Source organism: Tursiops truncatus, chromosome 20 (assembly GCF_011762595.2).
Source record: "Tursiops truncatus isolate mTurTru1 chromosome 20, mTurTru1.mat.Y, whole genome shotgun sequence".
Classification (NCBI taxonomy): domain Eukaryota; kingdom Metazoa; phylum Chordata; class Mammalia; order Artiodactyla; family Delphinidae; genus Tursiops; species Tursiops truncatus.
This window is the reverse complement of record NC_047053.1, coordinates 9906657-9928757: the sequence shown is the minus strand read 5'-3', so window position 1 is coordinate 9928757 and position 22101 is coordinate 9906657. Positions and strand designations below refer to the sequence as shown.

Genomic DNA, 22101 nt, shown 5'->3' with positions numbered 1-22101 from the left:
GAAAGATGGTAGACAGGGGTCAGGGGCATGAGCGTGGAGTGACATGTCAGAAGTGGGGCAAGGTGCAGGCAGGAGTGTGGCAGGGCAGGGCAGCACAGCAGCAAAGGTCATTGAGTCAATGAATAACGAGGCCAGTAAGCTGAATGGGGTCATCTAACAAAAGGTGTTCATGGTGTCTAAGAGAAGGAGACTCTAAGCCAACTAGAAAACATCACCTCCTGTTTGTAAAAGATTTTGTAGCTTTAAGTATCTAAGTATTTTGTAGCTTTAAGTATCTATCATGTCAAGACCACAGCTTGCCTGTCCTTCCACCACAGTGGAAGCTCCAGGCTAAGTCACATCGTAGTCTTCCCTGTACCTCCTCCAGTCAACACAGAGCAGGCTCTCATTAAATGGTCTCTACCATCATCACGCCCATATTCCACTGTATTTTTCCCAGGAGTTGCTTGAAGGCAGGGACTATGTCCTAACTATATTTCATTCCTTGAGTCTAGCACAGTAGGATTCAATAAATAAATACTGGCTGCTGACAGAGTCAATCTGAAACTCATGAAACTCACCTGTCCTTTTTCTACTTTTATTCTTTCTAATTCAGCTTTTAGGCTAGAAATGGAAGCTAGGAGGAAAAAAGGAGGAGACATGTTAGCATTTATTCATTATTTTGCATTTAAATTTTTTCTTAAAACACCCCTTTCCCCCATAAGCTCAATCTCATGCAATGAAAGTCAAATGCTGTACTGAACACAGTGGGCAGAATGGGGGTGAGGGACCAACACCCCTTTCTCAAAATTATCCCCAACCAATCAGCATCATAGTCAAGCTCAGGAAAAGTGAGAGTCCACACGAGAACACCATGGCATAAACTGTCTCTGCATCAAATACCTACACCTAGCTCGGGGGTGGGGTGGGGGGGAGCTAATCCCAGCAGGAGTCTGTTAACACTTCTGAGTTCTGCAAGGAAATGCCACCCATCTACTCATATTCCCCAGTGTCTGGGTTCAAGTCCTGAATTTCCTATTAGTAATTGCCAGAGAGGCCACCAGAGCCCCTAAAAAGATGAGTTTGGGGTTTTTTTTTTTTAACTCCTAATCACTGGATATATCAACATCCAGAGAAAGGGACTGAGTCCTTACTTAGTTCTTTCCTATACTTTTTTGTTTTCTACATTCTAAGACTGTTATAACCAGAGAAAAAGTTTTATTTAGTGCCTTCAATTCTAAACTACATCACTTTTATCTTCACCTATTTCTTCCTTGCAGTTTTCTATTTCTAGCTGCAGAGTTTCTTCGAGGTTTTCTTTTAAACACTGTTCTGCTTGAATCTGCTCTTTCAGGAAAAGTATTTCAGCCTTCAGCTTTTCTTCCACATGATCTGCTGCTGTCCGCACATTAATGATGTTCTCACGGTATTTTAATACCAACTCCCGGAGCGCCTAGATTCAAGAAACAAATGGATATTGGGTTTATAAGGGTGAAAGAAAATAAACAAAAAAAGCTAAAGATTTTCTGCAACCAGAATTTCAGATGTTGTTTTAGACGGTTCAAACTTTAGGACTTTGAACTCCAACCCACTCTTGGCTTCAAGGGGCAGGTGTTATGCCATGTTATTATTCAGTATGTTAAAGAAATAACATTACTAACCAAAAAACGTGTATGGGTGAACTACATATTTTTCCCTCAAAACTGTTTCATAAATGGAAAAACTAAAATTTGAAGTGACTTACAATGTGGGATTCACTATGAATAGCTTAGACACTTCCACTATTACCCGCTTAAATTTGAAGGGAGTTAGTGAATGAGGACCAAAAAGACTGAAACTCAGAAGCAAGTATGAACTCCAAGAGGACAAAATGTACTTACTTATTCATTTATTCATTCAAACAAACACTTGTTGAACACCTACCACAAAAGCAAAGTACTGTTAGGCCAGAGGCAGGTATGGCAAAAAGAGGCTTTCTAAGGTGATCAGCTGTTTTTCTGTAATAAATTCAGTTTAAATCTTATTTTATTTTTTCCCTAAATTGTTGTTGTCTTCTTTTAAAATTCCTCCTCCACCCACCCCCGCAAATATCCTCCCAATTATATCCTAAAGCAACTCTAAAGTAAAAACTGGGATTCTTAGATAACTACCAAATGTATATATAAATTAAAGAACAGCAGGAAAAAAAAAAGGCAGTTTTTCTTGAAAAACTGTATCAAGAAAAATTTCATAAGATTTATTACAGAATCAAGGTTTACAGGCTAGACTGGTTATAACCTTCAAGGATTCGTGGAATTTTTTTTAAATCTAGGTACAAAAAGTCCTTATAGAACATGGAAGAGAGGAACCTTTCCTGCCAAGTGAAAAGTTTAACAGAGGTGGGAAGTGGTATGCTGACAGCAAAAATAGACAGGTCCCCAACACCTTCTCCTTGATGAGATCAGTCACCAGTTCAGAAAGGAGAGAGAGCTCTCCAGAGTGTCAGTAACCTGAGCTGAGACCACAAGCTGGGGGAGGGCAGGGAAAGGAGAGGGAGAGCAAGGAGCTAATGGCAGGGTAGGCAACGGAGCCTGTGTAAATGAGCAAATAAAAACAAAAACTAAGAGTCATGTTAAAATCTATATGGGAAAAAAGAACGAGGTTCAAACAGTAGGGGTTGAATCTTCAGGGTAGGATTAGGAAAAACTGTTACTTACAAAACTATAAATCTCTGTAATGTCTGACTTTTAAAAATTTAACAATTATAAATTTCTTTTAAAAAAAAGAACGAAGGATCTTACAGGAAATATATTTTCTATTTCGTTTTGAGAGCTGCTCTATGAAATCTCATCTTTGCCTATGCTGTTTGTAGTGTTTACTTGGGTTTAGCCTAAGATGGTATTTTTCATGATGTTGAAAGGTTTTAAAATGTATAAGGGACTTCCCTGGTGGTGCAGTGGTTAAGATCCACCTGCCAATGCAGGGGACACAGGTTTGAGCCCTGGTCCAGGAAGATCCCACATGCCGCGGAGTAACTAAGCCCGTGAGCCACAACTACTGAGCCTGAGAGCTCTAGAGCCCGCAAGCCACAACTACTGAGCCCACGTGCCACAACTACTGAAGCCCGTGTGCCTAGAGCCCATGCTCCGCAACAAGAGAAGCCACCACAATAAGAAGACCATGCACCACAAAGAGGAGTAGCCCCCACTCGCCGCAACCAGAGAAAGCCCGCGCACGGCAACAAAGACCGAACTCGGCCAAAGATAAATAAATTTATAAAAATAAAAAAATAAAACGTATGAATATAAAGTCTGGAAAAAGTTAAGGAGATACTTATGAATGTCTCAGGAAACGTCTGGGTTTGCAGCCCTGATTCTCCCAACTACAAAAGAATGGAAGTGAGCAAATGCCATAAAAATTATCGGTAGACAGGAGGCTGAGTGTGCTGTGCCCTAAGTGCTATATAGAAAAACAGATATCACAAGGAGCCAGCATGGTGACCCCCTTCAAATATTTAATTTCTGGTGTACTCTGAATCTTGTCCTACAAGAATAATACAGACCTTCGATTTGGCAAAGGATTCTTAGATATGACACTGAAAGCATGAGCAACAGAAGAAAAAAATAAACTGGACTTTATCAAAATTAAAAACTTTTGTGCTTCAAAGGACACCATCAAGAAAATGAAAAAAAAAAATGAAAAAGACAATCCACAGAATGGGAGAAAATATCTGTAAATCATCTACCTGATAAGGGACTTGTATCTAGAATATATAAAGAACTCTTATAACTCAAAGAAATAAAAAGCAAATAACCCAATTTAAGAGTAAGCAGGGCTTCCCTGGTGGCGCAGTGGTTGAGAGTGCGCCTGCAGGGGACATGAGTTCGTGCCCCGGTCCAGGAAGATCCCACATGCCACGGAGCGGCTGGGCCCGTGAGCCATGGCCACTGAGCCTGCGCTTCCGGAGTCTGTGCTCTGCAGTGGGAGAGGCCACAACAGTGAGAGGCCCGCGTACCGCAAAAAAATAAATAAAATAGTAAGCAAAGGATCTGAATAGACGTTTCTCCAAGGAAGATATAAAAATGGCCAATAAACACATGAAAAGATGCTCAATATCATTAACCATTAGGGAGATGCGAATCAAGACTACAATAAGATACCATTTCACACCCACCAGGATAGCTATAATCACAATGTGAGATAACGATGAGTGTTAGTGAGGATGTGGAGAAATCCTCAAATGATAAAACAGCGTTCTCATATGACCCAGCAAGTCCACTCCTAGGTTTCTACCCAAGAGAAATGAAAACATATGTCCACACCAAAACCTATACATGAATGTTTATAGCAACATTATTCATAGTCCAAAGTGGAAACAACCCAAATATCTATCAACAGACAAATGGATAAACAAAATATCCATATAGTGGAGTATAATTTTTTGGTCATAAAAATCAAAGAAGTACTTACACATGGTATGACATGGATGAACACTGAAAACACTAAGATATGTGAAAGAAGCCAGACACAAAAGACCACAAATTGTATGATTCCATTCATAGGAAAGAAAGACAGGACAACCTATACACAGAAAGATTAGTAGTTGCTTAAGCCTTGGGGAGGAAGGGCTGAATAAAAGGTAAGGGGTTTGTCTTTGAGGTGATGAAAATACTGTGGTGAGGGCTACACATCTGAGAATATATTAAAAACCACTGAATTGTACACTTTAAATGGCTGAATTATTTGGTATGTGAATTACATCCCAATAAAGCCTGTATGTATGTATGTATGTATTTGTTTGTTTGCTTGCCACGTCACGTGGCTTGCAGGGGTCTTAGTTCCCTGACCAGGGATTGAACCTGAGCCCTCAGCAGTGAAAGTACAGAGTCCTAACCACCGGACCGCCAGGGAATCCTTTTTTTTTCTTCATCTTTATTGGAGTATAATTGCTTTACACTGTTCTGTTAGTTTCTGCTATACAACAAAGTGAAATCAGCTCTATGTATATACATATATTCCCATATCCCCACCCTCCTGAGCCTCCCTCCCACACTCCCTATCCCACCCCTCTAGGTCGTCACAAAGCACGGAGCTGATCTCCTTATGCTTCCCACTAGCCATCCATTTTACATTTGGTAGTGTATGTATGTCAGTGCTAATCTCTCACTTCGTCCCAGCTTCCCCTTCCCACCGTGTCCTCAAGTCCGTTCTCTACATCTGTGTCTTTATTCCTGTCCTGCCACTAGGTTCATCAGTACCATTTTTTTGGATTCCATATATATGCATTAGCATACAGTATTTGTTTTTCTCTTTCTCACTTACTTCACTCAAATTGAAGTATAGCTGATTTACAATATTGTGTTAATATATGCTGTACAGCAAAGTGACTCAGTTATACATACATAAACATACATTCTTTTCCATTATGGTTAATCTCAAGATACTGAATATAGTTCCCTGTGCTATACGGTAGGTCCTTGTTGTTTATCCATTCTATATGCAATAGTTTGCATCTACTAACCCCAAACTCCCAGTCCATCCCTCCGCCACCCTCCCTCCCCCTTGGCAACCACAATTCTGTTCCCTATGTCTGTGAGTCTGTTTCATAAATTTGTGTCATATTTAGATTCCATATATAAGTGATATCATATGGAATTTCTCTTTCTGACTTAACTTCACTGAGTATGATAATCTCTAGTTGCATCCATGTTGCTGCAAATGGCATTATTTTGTTCTTTTTTATGGCTGAGTAGTATTCCATTGTATACTATGTACCACACCTTCTTTATCCATTCATCTTTTTTTTGGGGGGGGGGCTGCATTGGGTCTTCGTTGCTGCACACAGGCTTTCTCTAGTTGTGGTGAGCGGGGGCTACTCATCGTCGCGGTGCATGGTCTTCTCATTGCGGTGGCTTCTCTTGTTGTGGAGCACGGGCTTTAGGCACGCGGGCTTCAGTAGTTGCAGCACACAGGCTCAGTAGTTGTGGCACACAGGTCCTAGAGCATGTGGGCTTCAGTAGTTGTGGTGCACAGGCTTCAGTAGTTGTGGCACGCAGGCTCAGTAGTTGTGGCACATGGGCTTAGGTGGTCCGCGGCATGCAGGTTTTCCCAGACTGGGGATTGAACCCACGTTCCCTGCATTGGCAGGCGGATTCTTAACCATTGCACCACCAGAGAAGCCCCCAATCATCTGCTGAGGGACATTTGGGTTGTTTCCATGTCTTGGCTATTATGAATAGTGCTTCTATGAACATAGGGGTGCATGTATCTTTTTGAATTATAGTTTTGTCTGGATATATGCCCAAGAGTGGGACTGCTGGATCATAAGGCAACTCTATTTAGTTTTCTGAGGAACCTCCATATTGTTTTCCATAGTGACTGCACCAACTTACATTCCCAACAACAATGTAGGAGGGTTCCCTTTTCTCCACACCCTCTCCAGCATTTGTTATTTGTAGACTTTTTTAAAAAGAATTTGTAGCCATTTCAGAAAATGTACTTGTTTACATTTTTGATCTTACAGAAAATAAGTTACCTCTATAGTGTCTGGGAGAATGAAGTCTTCTGCTTGTTGTAATGACACATGCAAGCTATGCTTTCCCTGAAGACTGTCATTGTCTTTCTGTAACCTCACCAGCTCTTCTGAAACCTGTTCCCGTGACTGCATCAGCACTGCCTAAAATAGAAAAAGATACTAATCACAGCCGGAAAGGTAAATCCTATCTGCTGATAACTGCACCAGAGAAAAACAAAGGCCAAATGAAATAAGGGCTGAGGATGGACAGTACATGACAAAGCTCTGTAAGACTTAAAAAAAGCAGCTCAGAGATTTATTGGTTTACAGCCCTTACATATATTCAGGGGGACAGGAAATGAAGCAAGTATCTGAGCTTATTCTCCACTGTTTCCACCAACAGCTTAAAAGTAATGAATTTCTTCCCCCATATCCCTAGGACCAGCATCTCTAGCTCAATGGAAGAGGTGGACGTAATCAAGACTTATATCAAAAAAAGTGTGTACTCCAAGACAACTCCTATTTCCTCACAGCATGCGTTCCACAGGAGGCAGGGATAAACAAAAAGCAGTATCTTCATCTTTCATTACATATACATACGTTCAAGCTCAGGATCACTGTGAATGGCCCAAGAACCCCAAATATTAGACGCTATCAAGAGGCTTTATGCTTAGGAAATGCAGGACATTTGAGCGGCTCATTCTTAAAATGGAACACGTTCCTTCTTCCACTTGCTGATGTTTACAACAATTTTAGGTATTTCATATGAATTTATATCAATATAAAAGTCCAGCTAATTTGAGTATAAGATAAAATTCTGCAAAAGTATTTCTGCTAATTTTTACTACTAACCATTGAACATATACATAAGTGTAGATTACTCCACATCCAACATTTGTTCAGCAGCTACTACTCTACACTAGGCGATTTGCTGCCCATGGAGAATACAGGGATAAAAGATAGACTTTGCCCTAGAGAAGCACATGGTACAGTGGAGGGAAAGATAAGTAAACCAAAAATTACCCAACCATACTACGAGTGCTGTAACACTCGGTTACAATGGGTGACAATGGGTACAGCAGTGATAAAAGGACAAAGGGTACCTAATTAGTGGAGAGGGTTCAAGAACATTTCCCACAAAAGGTGACTGCTGCATCCTGAAGGACAAATAGACTGCTGGTAGGCAGGCAAGGTCATGCATAAGTTTTGGTTAATTCTACTGGCTCTTATTTATTTCAGACCAGAATCAATTGTTGCTTTATGCTCACTTTCAACCCATTTACAACAAAATATTAGCATCCCACTACATTTTGGATATAAAAGAAGGGAAAGAAGAATATGTTTATATTTGTTTATTTTTGTAAAGAGAAAACCAAGGATAAACCAAAAATAAATTTAAATGATCATGTATAGGAGTTGGTGGGAACAGGGTGAAAGGGACAGGGAATGGAAGTGAAACTTCTGAGTGTTTATATACTTTTATAGTTCTGACTTATGAACCATGTTGCATGTTCAAAAAACAAAAAAGTCAATTAAAAAAGAAGAAAATCCAAAAATGTAATACATAGCTCCATTTGTTTCTGTTTGTATCAAATTGATAACACAACCACAGAGAGAAAAATCATTTCAAGTAATTTTTGAACACAGCACCCAGACTGTAAACCTTTACCTGGCATAACATTCTAAGGGTAAAAAGAACTACAGGTGTCTCTTGGTATCCGCAGAGGACTGGTTCCAAGACACACTCCCATACCAAAAACTGAGATGCTCAAGTCACTTCCAGTCAGCCCTCTGTATCCACAGATGTGGAAACCGTGGATATGGAGGGCCAACAAAGAAATGCTGAACTTCACTTAGTAAGTTTGCTGTTGGTAGCAATATTAATGTAGTCATTCTAAAACGATTGTGATCGCCTTAACCAAGTGATCAAACTTAACATCACCAACAATGGAACCACCCATCATAACATGCCTCTTGTTATGAACTTTCCATTGAATCATTTCAGCCATGTAGTATTCTTGCCAAAAATGTCTAACTTGAACCATGTGGAAATAATCAGACAAATGCATTCTACAAGGCAAATGGTCTGGACGCTTCAAAAATGTTAATGTCATAAAAGCCAAAAACAAAAAGTGGGTGACTGTTCTAGATTAAAGGAGACTAAAGTGACATGACAACAAAATACAATACGTGATCCTTGACCAGTTCCTTGATCAAAAAGTAAAACCTCCACTAGAAAGCAATCAAGGACTTTCAGGGTCAATGGTTACATTTTAAGCATATAATAACAGTATTGTGATTATGCAGAAAAACTTCTTTGTTGTTAGGACATACATACTGAAATATTTAGGAGTGTCATTATGTCTACAACTTATTTCCAAATGGCTCAAAAAAATAAACAAATACATATGTAATATAACATACACATACATGAAAGAGAGAGACTGAGAAACAATTGCAAGCAGTAAAAATGTGGCAAAATATTAACTGGTAAACCTAAGTGAAGATTTTATGAATGTTCACTCCATAAACAACTCTAAGTTTGAAATTTTTCAAAATAAATAGTTCGGGGGAAATATCAAGATCCCAACCACTACCACAGCTACTCTTCTTTGAAGGGGCCTAAGAAATTGAGTTTATCTTTCTCAGTGTAAGAACATTTAAAGGTAATTTCAAGAAAATGGTAAGATATTAAAGTTCACAAGACCTCAACCTTAATTTCAAGAAAATGCTAAGATATTAAAGTTCACAAGACCTCAACCTTAATTTCAACAATTCTTCAATGTCACTTGCAATATGTTCATTTTAAGTGGAATCAACTTGAAAAATGTTAGCAAAAGCAGGTGAGTTTTAAAAGATGAGAAGGAAGATGAGAAGGGACAGGGATTGTAAGGAGGCTAAACACTATGAAACTTTGTCAGCATTTAACAGTGTCCTTGAGATCAACAATTATTATTTCATATTCTCTAATTAATGAAAAGATATGAAACTCTCTCTGGCCATTGATTAGTGAGATGTTTCTCAACAGACATGTTGAGGGATCAGCATTTAGGGATCAGCTCAAAGGCCATTCAGATACTGACCCAATGCCAATCAAAAACAAACCATTACCATACAACTTGGAGTTTGTTTTTCTGTCAACCCTGCAAGAGCTGGACAAGAGGCAACTCTGTAGGATCACCCCAGCAGGACCAACTCTGCTATAGTTTATGAAGGGCCATCAGATGCAGGGTTCCAACTTTGAGAAAAAGGAAGAGCAAGGCAAGTGGAGCCTGACTGCTGAGGAAGAGGCCCAAAGCTGGAGAACAATTCTGCAGAGGTTCAAGGCAGCTCTTATTAAGAAGCTCTCTGTTCCTATTCCTCTCAAAATTGACAGCCTTCTGGAAGTTTTCCAGTGCCACAGCAGTTATGGTACATGTTTTATCATAAACCCTATGAAATTACTGAGGTTGTTTTAAATATATTAGCTGTCCAGGAAAAGCACAGTGACTGCTCAAAAGCTGTACCTCCTAGGGCTTTGAGAGATTTCAACTTTTAGCTTGTATTTAGAGCTAAAAATTAAATGCTGGTCCATAGTTTATTTTATTTAGGTTTCTCAAATCAAAGAAAAATTAAGTTAAAGGTGATAATTTTTTTGGTCAAGAGGTAGGTTTAAAAAGAGAATAATGTCTTTACATAATCTTGTCCATTACTAACGTTCTATAGGCTCTGGAGAACATAATGGTAACCACTTTGGCCAGGAAGATAAAGTCACATCAAAGATTATTTCAAGATAGAATATATTTAACATAGTTAATGTTTATTTAAATGTTAACTTACCATCTGTTCCTGAACATCCCTCTTTGCCTGGGAAAACCCCTGTTGTAACTCTTCAAGTAAGATCTCAGATGCTTGGGCTCTTAGGACAAGTGCAGAGATCTTGAAAGAAAAAAAAAATTCATACACAGAGAATTTAGTTAGGAATCTGGTTATTCTGAAACTAACTCTTCCATCTCCTGCTTATTTAATGTCCGGAACTGATTTTATTAGCTCATCAAACCCCACTCATCTATCATTCAACAGATATGTGTGCATCTACTGTGTACAAAGCCTCAGCCTTTCAGATGACACAAAGCAGTACCCAAAGTCCCCAGGGGTCATACGCTGCCATACATGAACAACAGCATTATATGCGTCTCTAGACATAGATACTAATCCATGTGACACAGTTATAAATATTATTCTTAAAGGAGCTAATTAAAAATCAATAAAAATTTTGAAACTCTGTCCACAAAAAAACCCCAGTTTAAAGGATAAATGAATCTTCCCTGAACTAGCTGCAGTATTCTAAGGTGGTTTACTTAAGAGCAAAAGACACATGATAAACTCTCTTGAATTAGTTTTAGTGTTCCTGACGAGGGGTTTATGTGAAAGTTGATGACTCATACATAAGAGTTATAAAATAAACCAAAATAAATTTGTTTAGACATTTAAAAAATGATTATTGTCAGAATTTTGTTTCCAGTAGTGGCAGAATAGGTGATGTGAACCAACCTTCCTGCTAATTAAGAAAACCAGACAAAAATATGAAAGACACCTACATGAAGGCATGGGAGAACAAGGCAAAAAAGAATCACAGAGCCAAGGACCAGAATGAAGACACATGGAGAACGGGGTGCAGCATCTGGAACAGCTCTTCTCCAGAAGCATGAGCCAACTCCAAAAGAAGCAGAGGCAGCACTGAGAAGCTGAGCAGAGCGTCTGAAAACCCCAGCACAGGGTGGCAAAAGTTAAGAGTCCAAGACCCAATACACAAAGGGATCCCTGGTAAACACCCTGCACTTTGGACTGCGTCTCCAAAGGGACACACCCTACAGTAAGGGAAGAAGTTAAAATAATCCAACCTTCACAACTTCATATAATCTCAATTCCCATAAATGTATTAAGGTGATCCAGGATTGTTAGTACAACTAGTTGCCTGCCTCTCATAAGAAAAATGGCTTTATTTCAACAATTTTCACATATAATGTCTAGTACCTCAAGTTAAGAATGCACAAGGAAAGACTGTGATAGGGACTTCCCTGGTGGCGCAGTGTTTAAGAAGCCACCTGCCAATACAGAGGACACAGGTTTGAGCCCTGGTCTGGGAAGGTCCCACATGCCGCGAAGCAACTAAGCTCATGTGCCACAATTACTGAGTGTGTGCTCTAGAGCCTGCAAGCCACACTACTGTAGCCCATGCTCCACAACAAGAAGCCACCGCAATGAGAAGCCTGCGCACCACAACAAAGAGTAGCCCCCACCTGCTGCAACTAGAGAAAGCCCGTGCCCAGCAACGAAGACCCAACACAGCCAAAAATTAATTAAAAATAAATAAAAGACTATGATAAAAAACAAAAGGAAATGATAAAAAACAAAACAGATAACAAAAAGAGAGCTACAATGAATCCAGATATGTTATTAGAAACAGACTTTAAAATAACTATATTTGATCTGTTCAGAAATTTAGAACCACCAGAGAAATGGAAACGATGAAAAATAACCAAATGGAAATAAACTAAAAAAATCAATTATCCAAATTAAAAATAAAATGGATGAGTTTAACAGATTAGACCTATTTGAAGAGAAAATTAGTGATATGAAGATAATAAACAAAGACAAAAATGATGGGAAATACAGAAGAGAGATTAAAGAAGCCATGCAGATGCAATGCGAACATCTAACATATACAAATATTTGAAGAAGTAACAGCCAATGGAAATAGCTGGTAGAGCTAAAAATATACCTGTGCAAAAACTCAAAAATTCCGTAATTTCACTACTATGTATACTTGAGAGAAATAAGTCCACATGTCCACTAAAAGACATGTACAAGAATGTTAAAACGTGTATTCATTCACAATATCCAAAAACCAGACACAATCCAAATATCTCTCAACTGTAGAATGGATAAATGAATTATGGTATACTCATGTTATAGAATATACACAACATTAAAATCTAACTACTTACACACAGAACAATATGGATAAGTCTCACAGACATAATGACCCAACAGACCAGATGCAAAAGGCTACATACTGTATGATTCCATTTATACGAAGTCCAGCAACAAGCAATTCTAAAACAGTGTTAAAAGTTAGAATACTGGCTACCTCTAAGAATAGGCAGGTGGGGTATTTACTTATTAGTAAAGAACATGAGCGTATTAGAAATGTTCAGTATCTTGATGCAGATGATGATTTATTACCCTAGTAAAATTTTTCACACATTAAAATTCACCAAATTGTACACTTGAGATTTATGCACTTTATGTTTATCTCAATAAAAACAAATTTTTAAAGAGACATATGGCTGAGAATATTCCAATCACGATATAAGACATTAACTCGGAGATCCAAGAAACCCTGTGAACTCCAAACAGCAGAAATATGAAGAAAGACGCACCTAGGTATATAACACAGTAAAACTGTTAATAACAAAAGCCAAAATGAACATCTTTACAACAGCCACGGAAAAAATAACATTTCACCTTCAAAGGAACAACAATAAGACTTACAGCTGACTTCTCATCAGAAACATGGAAGCCAGAAGCAATGAAATAAGAACTTCAAAGTGCTGAAAGAAAATATCATAAATACTCAGAATTCTATACCTGACCACAGAGTATCCTTTTTGAATGAAGGTGGAAAGAAAAAGATATGTCTAATAAACAAAAATATGAGAGAACGGAGACTTTTGGCACTGTCCAAGATGGACTAAGCCCACCAAGGCCATTCTCTCCCCTTATTACAACTAAAAACTCTGGAAAAAATACAAAAAGCAACTACCTGAGGACTCTAAAACATAAGCAAAAGCAGACAGTTTAGGGAGGGAAATCAAAACGGGAAGAAACAATTCATACTGCAGTTTACTACTTATTTGGGTTTTTTTTCCTATTTTCTGCCAGCATGAATCTAAGAGCTGCCCCAGTTGTAAAGCCACAACAGATGCAGCAGCACAGGACAAACAACTGTTTTTCTGATCACAGGGCCACGACAGGGTCCCCATGAGCTGACAAGTAGAGTGGTACTGAGAGAAAAGAGCTTGAAAAAGGATCCCCTAATTCTGTGCATGAACCAGCACAAGTCTCACACTGACCCCTGAGCTATATACATACATGGACACATCCAAAAGAGCACTGCAAAGGCTTTTAAAAATGAACTGACATTAGAACTACCTACTACAGAAGGCAAGACAGAACTTATGAACGAACCTAATCAGGTTAACAGAACTGAGAGTCTCACAATAAAATATTCATAATCTCCAAGATCAATCTAAAAGTACTTGACATAGAAACAATCAGGAAAATGTGGCCAATTCTCAAGAGGAAAGAAAACACATGCCAACCCCATGATGACCAAGGTTGGACTCATCAAAGACTTTAAAGTAGCTATTGTAACTATGCTGCCTGGTGTCAAGGTAAATACTGTTGAAACGAATGAAAACATAGTTCTCAGCAGAGAAAAACTTTTATAGTTTTTAGAAACTGTATGTTTCTAAACTGTAAAGTTTCTAACTTTATGTTTCATTTAAAGAAACAAATGAAAAATTTACTATAAGTTACAGCACCGAATCTGGCACAAAAATAGGCAAACAGACCAAATAAAAGAGTCCTCAAACTGACCCACACATGTACATTCACTTGATAGTTAACAAAGATGATCTTGCAGAGCAGTGAGAAAAAGGTGACCTTTTCACTAAATGGTACAGGAACTGACTCTCCATATGAAAAAACTAAAATAAAAATTTACCCATATCTACAGCTTATACATAAAAGTCAGTTCTAGATGGATTTTAGATATAAATGTGAGTGGCTATAAACAATGAAGCTTCTACAAAATACATGAAAATATCTTCATATAACCCCAGGGTAAGAAAATATTCTTCTAAAAACCAGGATAAAAATCACTCATCATAAAGATAAGATCAATAAATTTGACTACATTAAAATTAAGAACTTCTGTTCATCAAAAGACACCATTAAAATAATGAAAATCTAAGGTACTGAGTAGAAGACATTTGGGACACATCACCAAAAGGCTCTAATAAGATTATATAAAGAACTCCTATCAGAAAAGTGGGGGGAAAAAAAAAAAGACAACCCAATAAAATATCAAGCATAAGACTTGAAAAGTAATTTCAAACACACAAACAAACACACACACACACACACACACAATGATATCCCAATGGCTAACAAACATGAAAAATGCTAAATAACCTCAATGGTCGTAAGAGAAACACAAACTAAGCCACCATGAAATGCCATTACACACCCACCAAAATGGCTATAATTAAAATAACACAAAATGAAGTCTGTCGAGCCTGCGGACCCACAGGAATTCTTCTCATACATTGCTGGGGAGAGTATAAATTCATACAACCACTTTCTGGCACTATTATCTCCAAAAGTTGACATACATTTTGACCCAGGCATGCTACTCCTAAGCACATACCCAGCAGCAACATGTGCAACAAGCCCTATACAGAAATTTCAAAGTAGAATTATTCATAATATCCCACAACTGGAAACAACCCAAATGCTCATAACATTAAGATGGATAAATTATATCCATACAATGGTACGAGTATACAACAATGAAAATAACAACTACCACACACATTTGTGAGTAGGAACCTCACAATGTTGAATGGAGGAAGACAAACACAATGAATGATTGTGTCATTCATTGAATATGGACTATATGATTCATTTGTTAAAATAAGAAAGCAGACAAAGCTAATCTAATGGTGTTCCATGTTAGGACTGTAATTACCTCTAGGGAGGAAGTAGTAAGTGGAGGGGGAAAGTGAGGGCTTCTGGGGTACTAGCTAATTTTCTATTACTCGATCTTGGTGGTTACACAGATGTTAGTTCAGATGTGTTTGGTACATCTGTATACGGTCACATTTTTTCCTATGCATGGTATTTTTCAAAAAGTCAAAAAGAAGATAACTAGCATCTTTCTTGTCAGCAGGTTTCTTGTGCAGCAGAAAAACCTAATAAAAGTCAAAGGCGAAAAGAGAACCAGAGCCTCCTGATATTTACTAACGAGTTATTGCAAAAGTTACTTTCCTTAAATCTGTAAAACAGACACCAGAGAAAGATCAGTTTGAGATATTCTTATCTGAGGGAAAACAGAACTGCCAGATCTTCAGGGCAAGAAAGAAACCTTACTAGGTTTTCAAAACGCTTTTATTTAAACAACTCAGTCATCTCCCAGGGGCCACATTCTAAAACCCTCACTTACCTGGTGACTTGAATCTTCAGTGCTCTGCTTTATGAAGTCTTCCAGCTCCTGTTTATCTCTCATTGTCTTCTCTAACTGGTCATTTGCTTGCCTTAGCATCACCTGTAGCTTTTTCACCTATGCAATTTTAAACGTCAATTAGAAGGAAGTACCAGAATTTTCATAAGTTTAAAAAAAAATCCCTACCTCCAGAAAATTTTTTTAAACCTAATCTTTTTTCCTGAGAAACAAATTTGTCAATTTGGGAAAAAATTGAGATGAATTACCTCATTCGACAACTATACTATGCTTTACAGTTAACAAAACATTCTTCATATCCATTATCTCATTAGAAAATATCTGCTTTTCCTCCTGGGTCTTCTAGGCTAGGGCACTGGCCTCCCTGACTCTATTTTCTGCTGCCAATCTATAATCCACTCTAACACAATAAATATTTCTAAAATGAAAGTCAAATCATATCATTTCCCTACTTAAAATCCTTAAATGCCTCCCAAAGTCTTCAGGGTAAAATTTAAATCCCTTCAGTCATCACACCCCTCCCTCCATGATCTCATCATGGCCTTCCCTTTGTAGCCTCCTCTCCCACTATTTTCCCCCCACTCTCTCTCCACTCTCTCTTTCTCTCTCTCTCACACACAACCCCCCCTTATGCCCAGCCACATAAACTATTCATACTTCCTAGAACACACAATTTTCCTTCATAACTGTTCCTTTGTATACATTTCCTCTCCTTGAACACCCTTTCTCCACTTCTTTTCCTAATTAATTTTTACTCTAGCTCTAAAACAAACTTAGCTGAACTGTTACCTTCCCTAGTTAACAGCCCACAGTTAATTTAGATGCCTCTGCTCATCCTCTAGTTCTACTTGTACATGTACAGGAACAAACCATATTGAACTGATGGCTTGGATTGCAACACTGAAAGCTCCCTATGGGCAGTACGGTGTTCTCTCTGTATCTGAATACTCAGAACCCAGCGAAGTGCCTGCACAGATGAAGCAAGAGTAAAATGTCTATTGACACGACTATGGAATCCAAGATACCCCACATTCCTATACCACACTATCAGAGACCAACTACTGATATAGAGGTTTCACAAATAGCTTTAGAAATTTACCTCTAAGCCATCTAAAAAATAAAGCATATATGGAGAAAATTAATGCCAAAGGCATCTGAAAATATTAAACCATCATTCTAACCTGCTTAAGCTTATTTTGAAGACTAGGGTAACACTCTCCATAATAACCAAAGAACAATTTGGAAATATAAGAAAAAAGTTATTTTTTCCTTACCTATACTTTCACAAGTTTACTCTCATGAAGTTCTACATCATTTCCTAAATGTTATCAGGGAACCCATTATTAGGCACTGTATTTGGAAAGGTACTTGTCAGTTTCAGCATACCTAATCTACCAAATCTTAATTTCTGTGACCCTGCAAATTAAACTTACTTCAACAAATTTATGACAAGAATTAGGCAATAAGCAATGAAGAGTACAAATACTGATTAATGTAATATCCAATTAAGTTTTATCCAATTAGAAGCAACAGTCAACCCAACCCCTTATCTCCCTAAATCTCTGTATCATAAAGCACTTTCCCTGTGCATGCATTCCTGACAATAACACTTCTAGGCCTTGGGCAGAAGGAACAGGTTGGGAGAGGAGATATGCCAGCGAGCTGACCTGTGTGGTATTGATCAAGCTAATGAAGCAAAGACACACAAAAGCAAAAATTCTATAGTGTGCTCCCACTGGAAATGTAACTGACGTTGCACGTACCAGATTATTTCAGACTTAACAAGATGAATATACTTCATAAAGCAAATTGGGAGGGGTGAAGGGCAATTAATTCAACACCTCCAATGAAAACTACAACAGCTCACCAATTTCGCACACCCCAAAAGAAACTCACCTGGTCTCTTGTTTCAGCCTCTTGAATCTGAATTCCTTGTAACTGTTTTTCATAATTGGAACACATATCACAACGTCGACCAAGTTTATTTCCAGCATTATGTACCTGAAGGGCACCAAAATTACCTCTTATCAGGCAGAACAAAACAAGTCTACATCACATACTTGAGGAACACGTGCAGTCTTACCTATGTTACTCAAAGTAGAAAATGGAGTAAACAAGTTATTCAGGGACTTATGGCAAGTAGTTACAATAGAGAGCTGGATTCTAAAAAATCATAAGTTCAATATAAGTATGACAGGAAAACAAGGGACACAACTTTATCATCAAGAGGCTAAGGGTCACAAAACACCGCATTTGAGGGAAACACAAGGAAAGCACAAGGTACTACACCATGGCACTCACAATTTAAATCAATACTACCCAACAAGGGAGGGGATGGGGAAGGATGGAGTGCAAATTAACCATTTCACCAGCTCCAAGCACAAAGGAGGTATGAAACAATTAAATAGCACCTTCCCAAACGTTCTGCATGAGACCAAGGAGAACAGTTTCTTTCAGGCTTAATAAGCTGTACCACTTGCTAATCAACAGCTTCTTTAAAGAGAAGTAGCCCTGAGTAGAAGAAAGCACTGGAAGTCATGAAACCTGTATCCTAACCCAGGTTTTGCTACTAAGTCGAAGGGGAAACTTGAGCAACTCATTTGACCTTTCTGAGCCAGATAAGTTGGAGAAAATCATGCCCTGATTGTCTCATTATTATCAAGAAGCTCAAAGAGAAGGGGTATGTGAAAAGGCTTTGTAATCTGTAAAGCACTATGCAAATACATATTTAAGTTTTTATCTCCTAATCCTACTTCTGAGTTTGTAAATATTATTAGAGGGAAAATTAACCTCATTAAAGGTTGCCTTCCCTTCTCTCCCATATTTTCCACCCCCTCCTTAAACTCATTCTAAGCATCAACTGCTGAAAAGCATTTGTACTTTAGACCTCAAGGAAAGATGAAAGAATATGCATCTTGGAATACACTGAGATTATAGAAAACTGCAAGGAAACCAAATTCGGGCTACACAAAGTTAGCTATGCTATTCAAGCAGATCGCTCCAACTTAAGAGATGTGACTTCAGGTGGAGAAGTTCACACTTAACACAATCAGCTAGTCAGTTCCCTTCTCTGTCATAATCACCAGGAACAGCCAAAGCAGACAACGATAAGGCTCAGACAATACAGGTTAACACTCATTTGCTGGCAACAAGTGCGAGCATTGACGCCAGGGACCATCTCTTGAATGAACAATAAATCCAGAGCTACCCAGTATCCCTCAAAGTGAGCAGAGGAGAAGCCAGGAAGATAACTCACCTCTTTCTGCAGGAGATTCCATTCTGTCTCACTGACTAAGCGGTAACCACTGGGAGACACATAAGCACTTTCCATACCCTGTGTGACACTAGACAGGAGGGATGCTGTTTCTTCTTGTTCTGGTGTCATCGCCTTGATTGCTCTTTCCTGATCTTTGGTTAACATAAACCCACTTGGCATTTGCAGTGACCCAAGGGAGGCGGTATCAAAGTTCTCAGTCACCGAATCTGCTCCTACTAACGGTCCAAAATCTGATTCGTCCAGGTTCCCAGCAGATTTTGCTTTGTAGTTATAGCCTAAAGCTTTGGATTGCAGTGAGCCTGAGGTTCCCAAGCTGTCTGTAGACTGTGCTCTCCTGAGTCCATCTTTAAACATGTCATTGTCTGATTTACTGAACGGATCCCCGGATGGCAACAGTAAGTCTGCATCTAAAGAATGGACTGAACCATGGGTGCTATCTAAATGCTCCTGAAATGTGAAAATACATTGCCAGTTAGACAATTCCTGATATTTTCAAAGAGAAAAACTACCATATTTTATAAAGTATTTTGCCACACGTTACACATGACAATCTTTAGTGTGCTGCCTTCATATATTCATTGAACAAACATTTATTGAGTGTCTTCTATATCCTGGGCACTAAACCAAGCACTCAGGATACAAATGTGAACAATCTCTGACTTCAAAATGCTTAGTTTCATGAAAAAAATAAACAAGTGAACCAAGTAAACAGGCTATTAGAATATCATATTCAATAAAATGACAGGCTACAGCTATGTACTGAATGCTCTGGGAGCTCAAGGAGAGGAATTCAGCCCAGACATAAGAATCAGGGAAGGTCTCCTGAAATTCAGTATTGGGTATATGGAACACGCGGTGCCTGCTGTATATCCACGTAGAGACGTCCACCCAATAGAGGGACAAAGAAGTCTTTAGATAGAGACTTGGGAGTAACCACTATATAGTAATAATTAAAGCCACGGCAGCAAATCAGAACACTTAGGATGAGTCTGTAGGATACGAAGAAAGCCAAGGGCAAGGCCCTGAGAAACATCAATTTTGTCCATTTTGGGGACAGAGGAAGGAGTACCCAGAACAGAAGGGAAATGAGGATAATGTTGTACGCTAGAAACTAAGTTTCAAGCAAGGTGTAATCAACATGTTAAATAAGGCTGCATCAAGTGAAAGAAGCCAGATGAAAATGGTCACACACTGTACGATTCCATCTCTATGAAATATCCAGAATAGGTAAATCCACCGGGACCAAAAACAAATTAGTGATTGCCAGAGGTTAAAGGGAAAGGAGAGTAGGGAGTGACTCCTTAGTGATATAAGGGGTCTCGTCTCTTTTGGGGGCAATGACAATCTTCTGAAACTAGACAGGTAATGGTTGCACAACATTGTAAATGTACTAAAGGCCATTGAATTGCACATTTTAAATGGTTAATTTTTTGTTATGTGAATTCCATTTCAATTTTTTTTTAATGTGGTGCAGCACACTTCCAAAGTCAAAAAAGCACACCAGTACCATTCTAGCACAGTTTGTAGGAAAATCAGAAAGCAAGGAAAATGTAGCAAGTTTTTCTTGAAACTAAATTTATTCAATTTAAAGAACTGGCTTTTATTTTAAGATACTATCCTTTCTACGTTTTGTTGTTAAATGTCCTTCTTTTTATGAACTGGAAAAGACTAAAATACAGATTATTTTTCAATGTTTTAAAAATATCCTTACTTGGTATAATAAAAAGTTGACAACTTTTATGTTAATTCCTCCATTTACTTCTTTTTAAAGTTTTTTTTTAAGATTTTTTAATCTGTGAAATTCCGATGGCTGAGGAACACAAATCTAGTATACACTGAGCTAGCTATGGCAAAGGTCCCAAATAAGCACCCTAATAAAAATTGGAGAGAGAGCATTCTGTTAGCTTATAAAGGAACACGACATCTAATGCTATCATATATTAACACAATGCTACTGTGACACCAAAGAAGGAAGGGGATAGGGGCAAGAAAGTTGTGAGGGCCATTTAAAAAACACCAGACTACCATGCTGATAACAATACTTATAAGGAACATATACTTGTAGGGGTATGTAAACTGTTACACTGTTTCTGAAAGATGATTCAACAATATGTTTGCTTATGCTCTTAAACTCAGCAGTTCTCTTCCCAAGAACTTACATGAAGGGAGTAATCAGGTAAGTCCATGACTTTTATACAAAGAAGAATTATATATAATAGCATTATGGCATTACTCATAATAATGAAAATTTTTTTACTAGTGAAAAATGAAACAATTGACTATCTGTTAGTGTGTTAATCATGCTTCTTTTCTATATTTTATGATGTTTTTGACCTTTTGAAGGCCTTGCTGGCTGAGGAGAGACTGCCTCTTCCAAACTAGCTAATTCCTAGAAATAATAAACAACTTACCTATGAATATATATGTCTTTCACATCTAAATCAGCCAATCTCGATACTCCAAACCAACTCCTTTATCTAACTCTTACACACCAAGCCAGTATTTCCCCTGCTCTAAATCAACCCAGGGCCAGGTACCAGAAAACTGAAGATAGACTCTATGCCCCAAAGCCCACTGGATTTATTCAAACTAGCCAGTCCTATGCTATTTACCCTGCCCTACCTTTCCCTCAAAACTCCCAATAATGGCTGTGGTCCATGCTTTCCCCTTGCTCCTGCTTTTACTTCATGACCAACTCTGGTGCTTCTCCATGTGACTCTGCACAGTGTACCATGACTCTCATTTCTAGAGGGACTATACATTAAACTTTTTGTTCAATGGCATTAACCTCTCTATGTCACCACTTGGTCACCTTTATAAATTAAAACCTGGGCACAAATCAATTTGTAGGAGACTAAGGAATTATGGTACATTTACATGCTGAAATACTGTTAGTCATTAAATATCATTGTGGGGGAAAACACTTACTGATGTGCCAAAACCTTTAAAGACAGATTTAAGTGGGGGAAAAAATGTACATAAAACATCATGTACAGTTACAATCTGTATTATGTTTAAAAAGTACAAATAGAAACACACATATGTTACCTTTGGAAATGGAAA

General features: G+C 38.3%; 1 protein-coding gene across 6 annotated transcripts in view; it reads right to left on the bottom strand.

Annotated features, from left to right (window-relative positions):
* Nucleotides 1-22101, bottom strand: part of RABEP1 (rabaptin, RAB GTPase binding effector protein 1) — a 104273-nt gene that overhangs the window by 6837 nt on the left and 75335 nt on the right. For 5 of the 6 annotated variants that reach the window (XR_002174728.3, XR_002174729.3, XM_019926815.3 and 2 more), the window contains 7 exons: nt 19018-19485; nt 17658-17762; nt 15744-15860; nt 10292-10390; nt 6494-6634; nt 1243-1432; nt 561-616 (listed from right to left, as the gene is read on the bottom strand). Coding sequence is in view for 4 of the 6 variants with exons in the window: in XM_019926815.3 (XP_019782374.1) it covers nt 561-616; nt 1243-1432; nt 6494-6634; nt 10292-10390; nt 15744-15860; nt 17658-17762; nt 19018-19485 (1176 nt within the window). In the remaining 2 variants the exon portion in view is untranslated. The remainder of the gene's footprint in view (nt 1-560; nt 617-1242; nt 1433-6493; nt 6635-10291; nt 10391-15743; nt 15861-17657; nt 17763-19017; nt 19486-22101) is intronic. The other variant, XM_019926818.3, reaches the window with a different exon arrangement.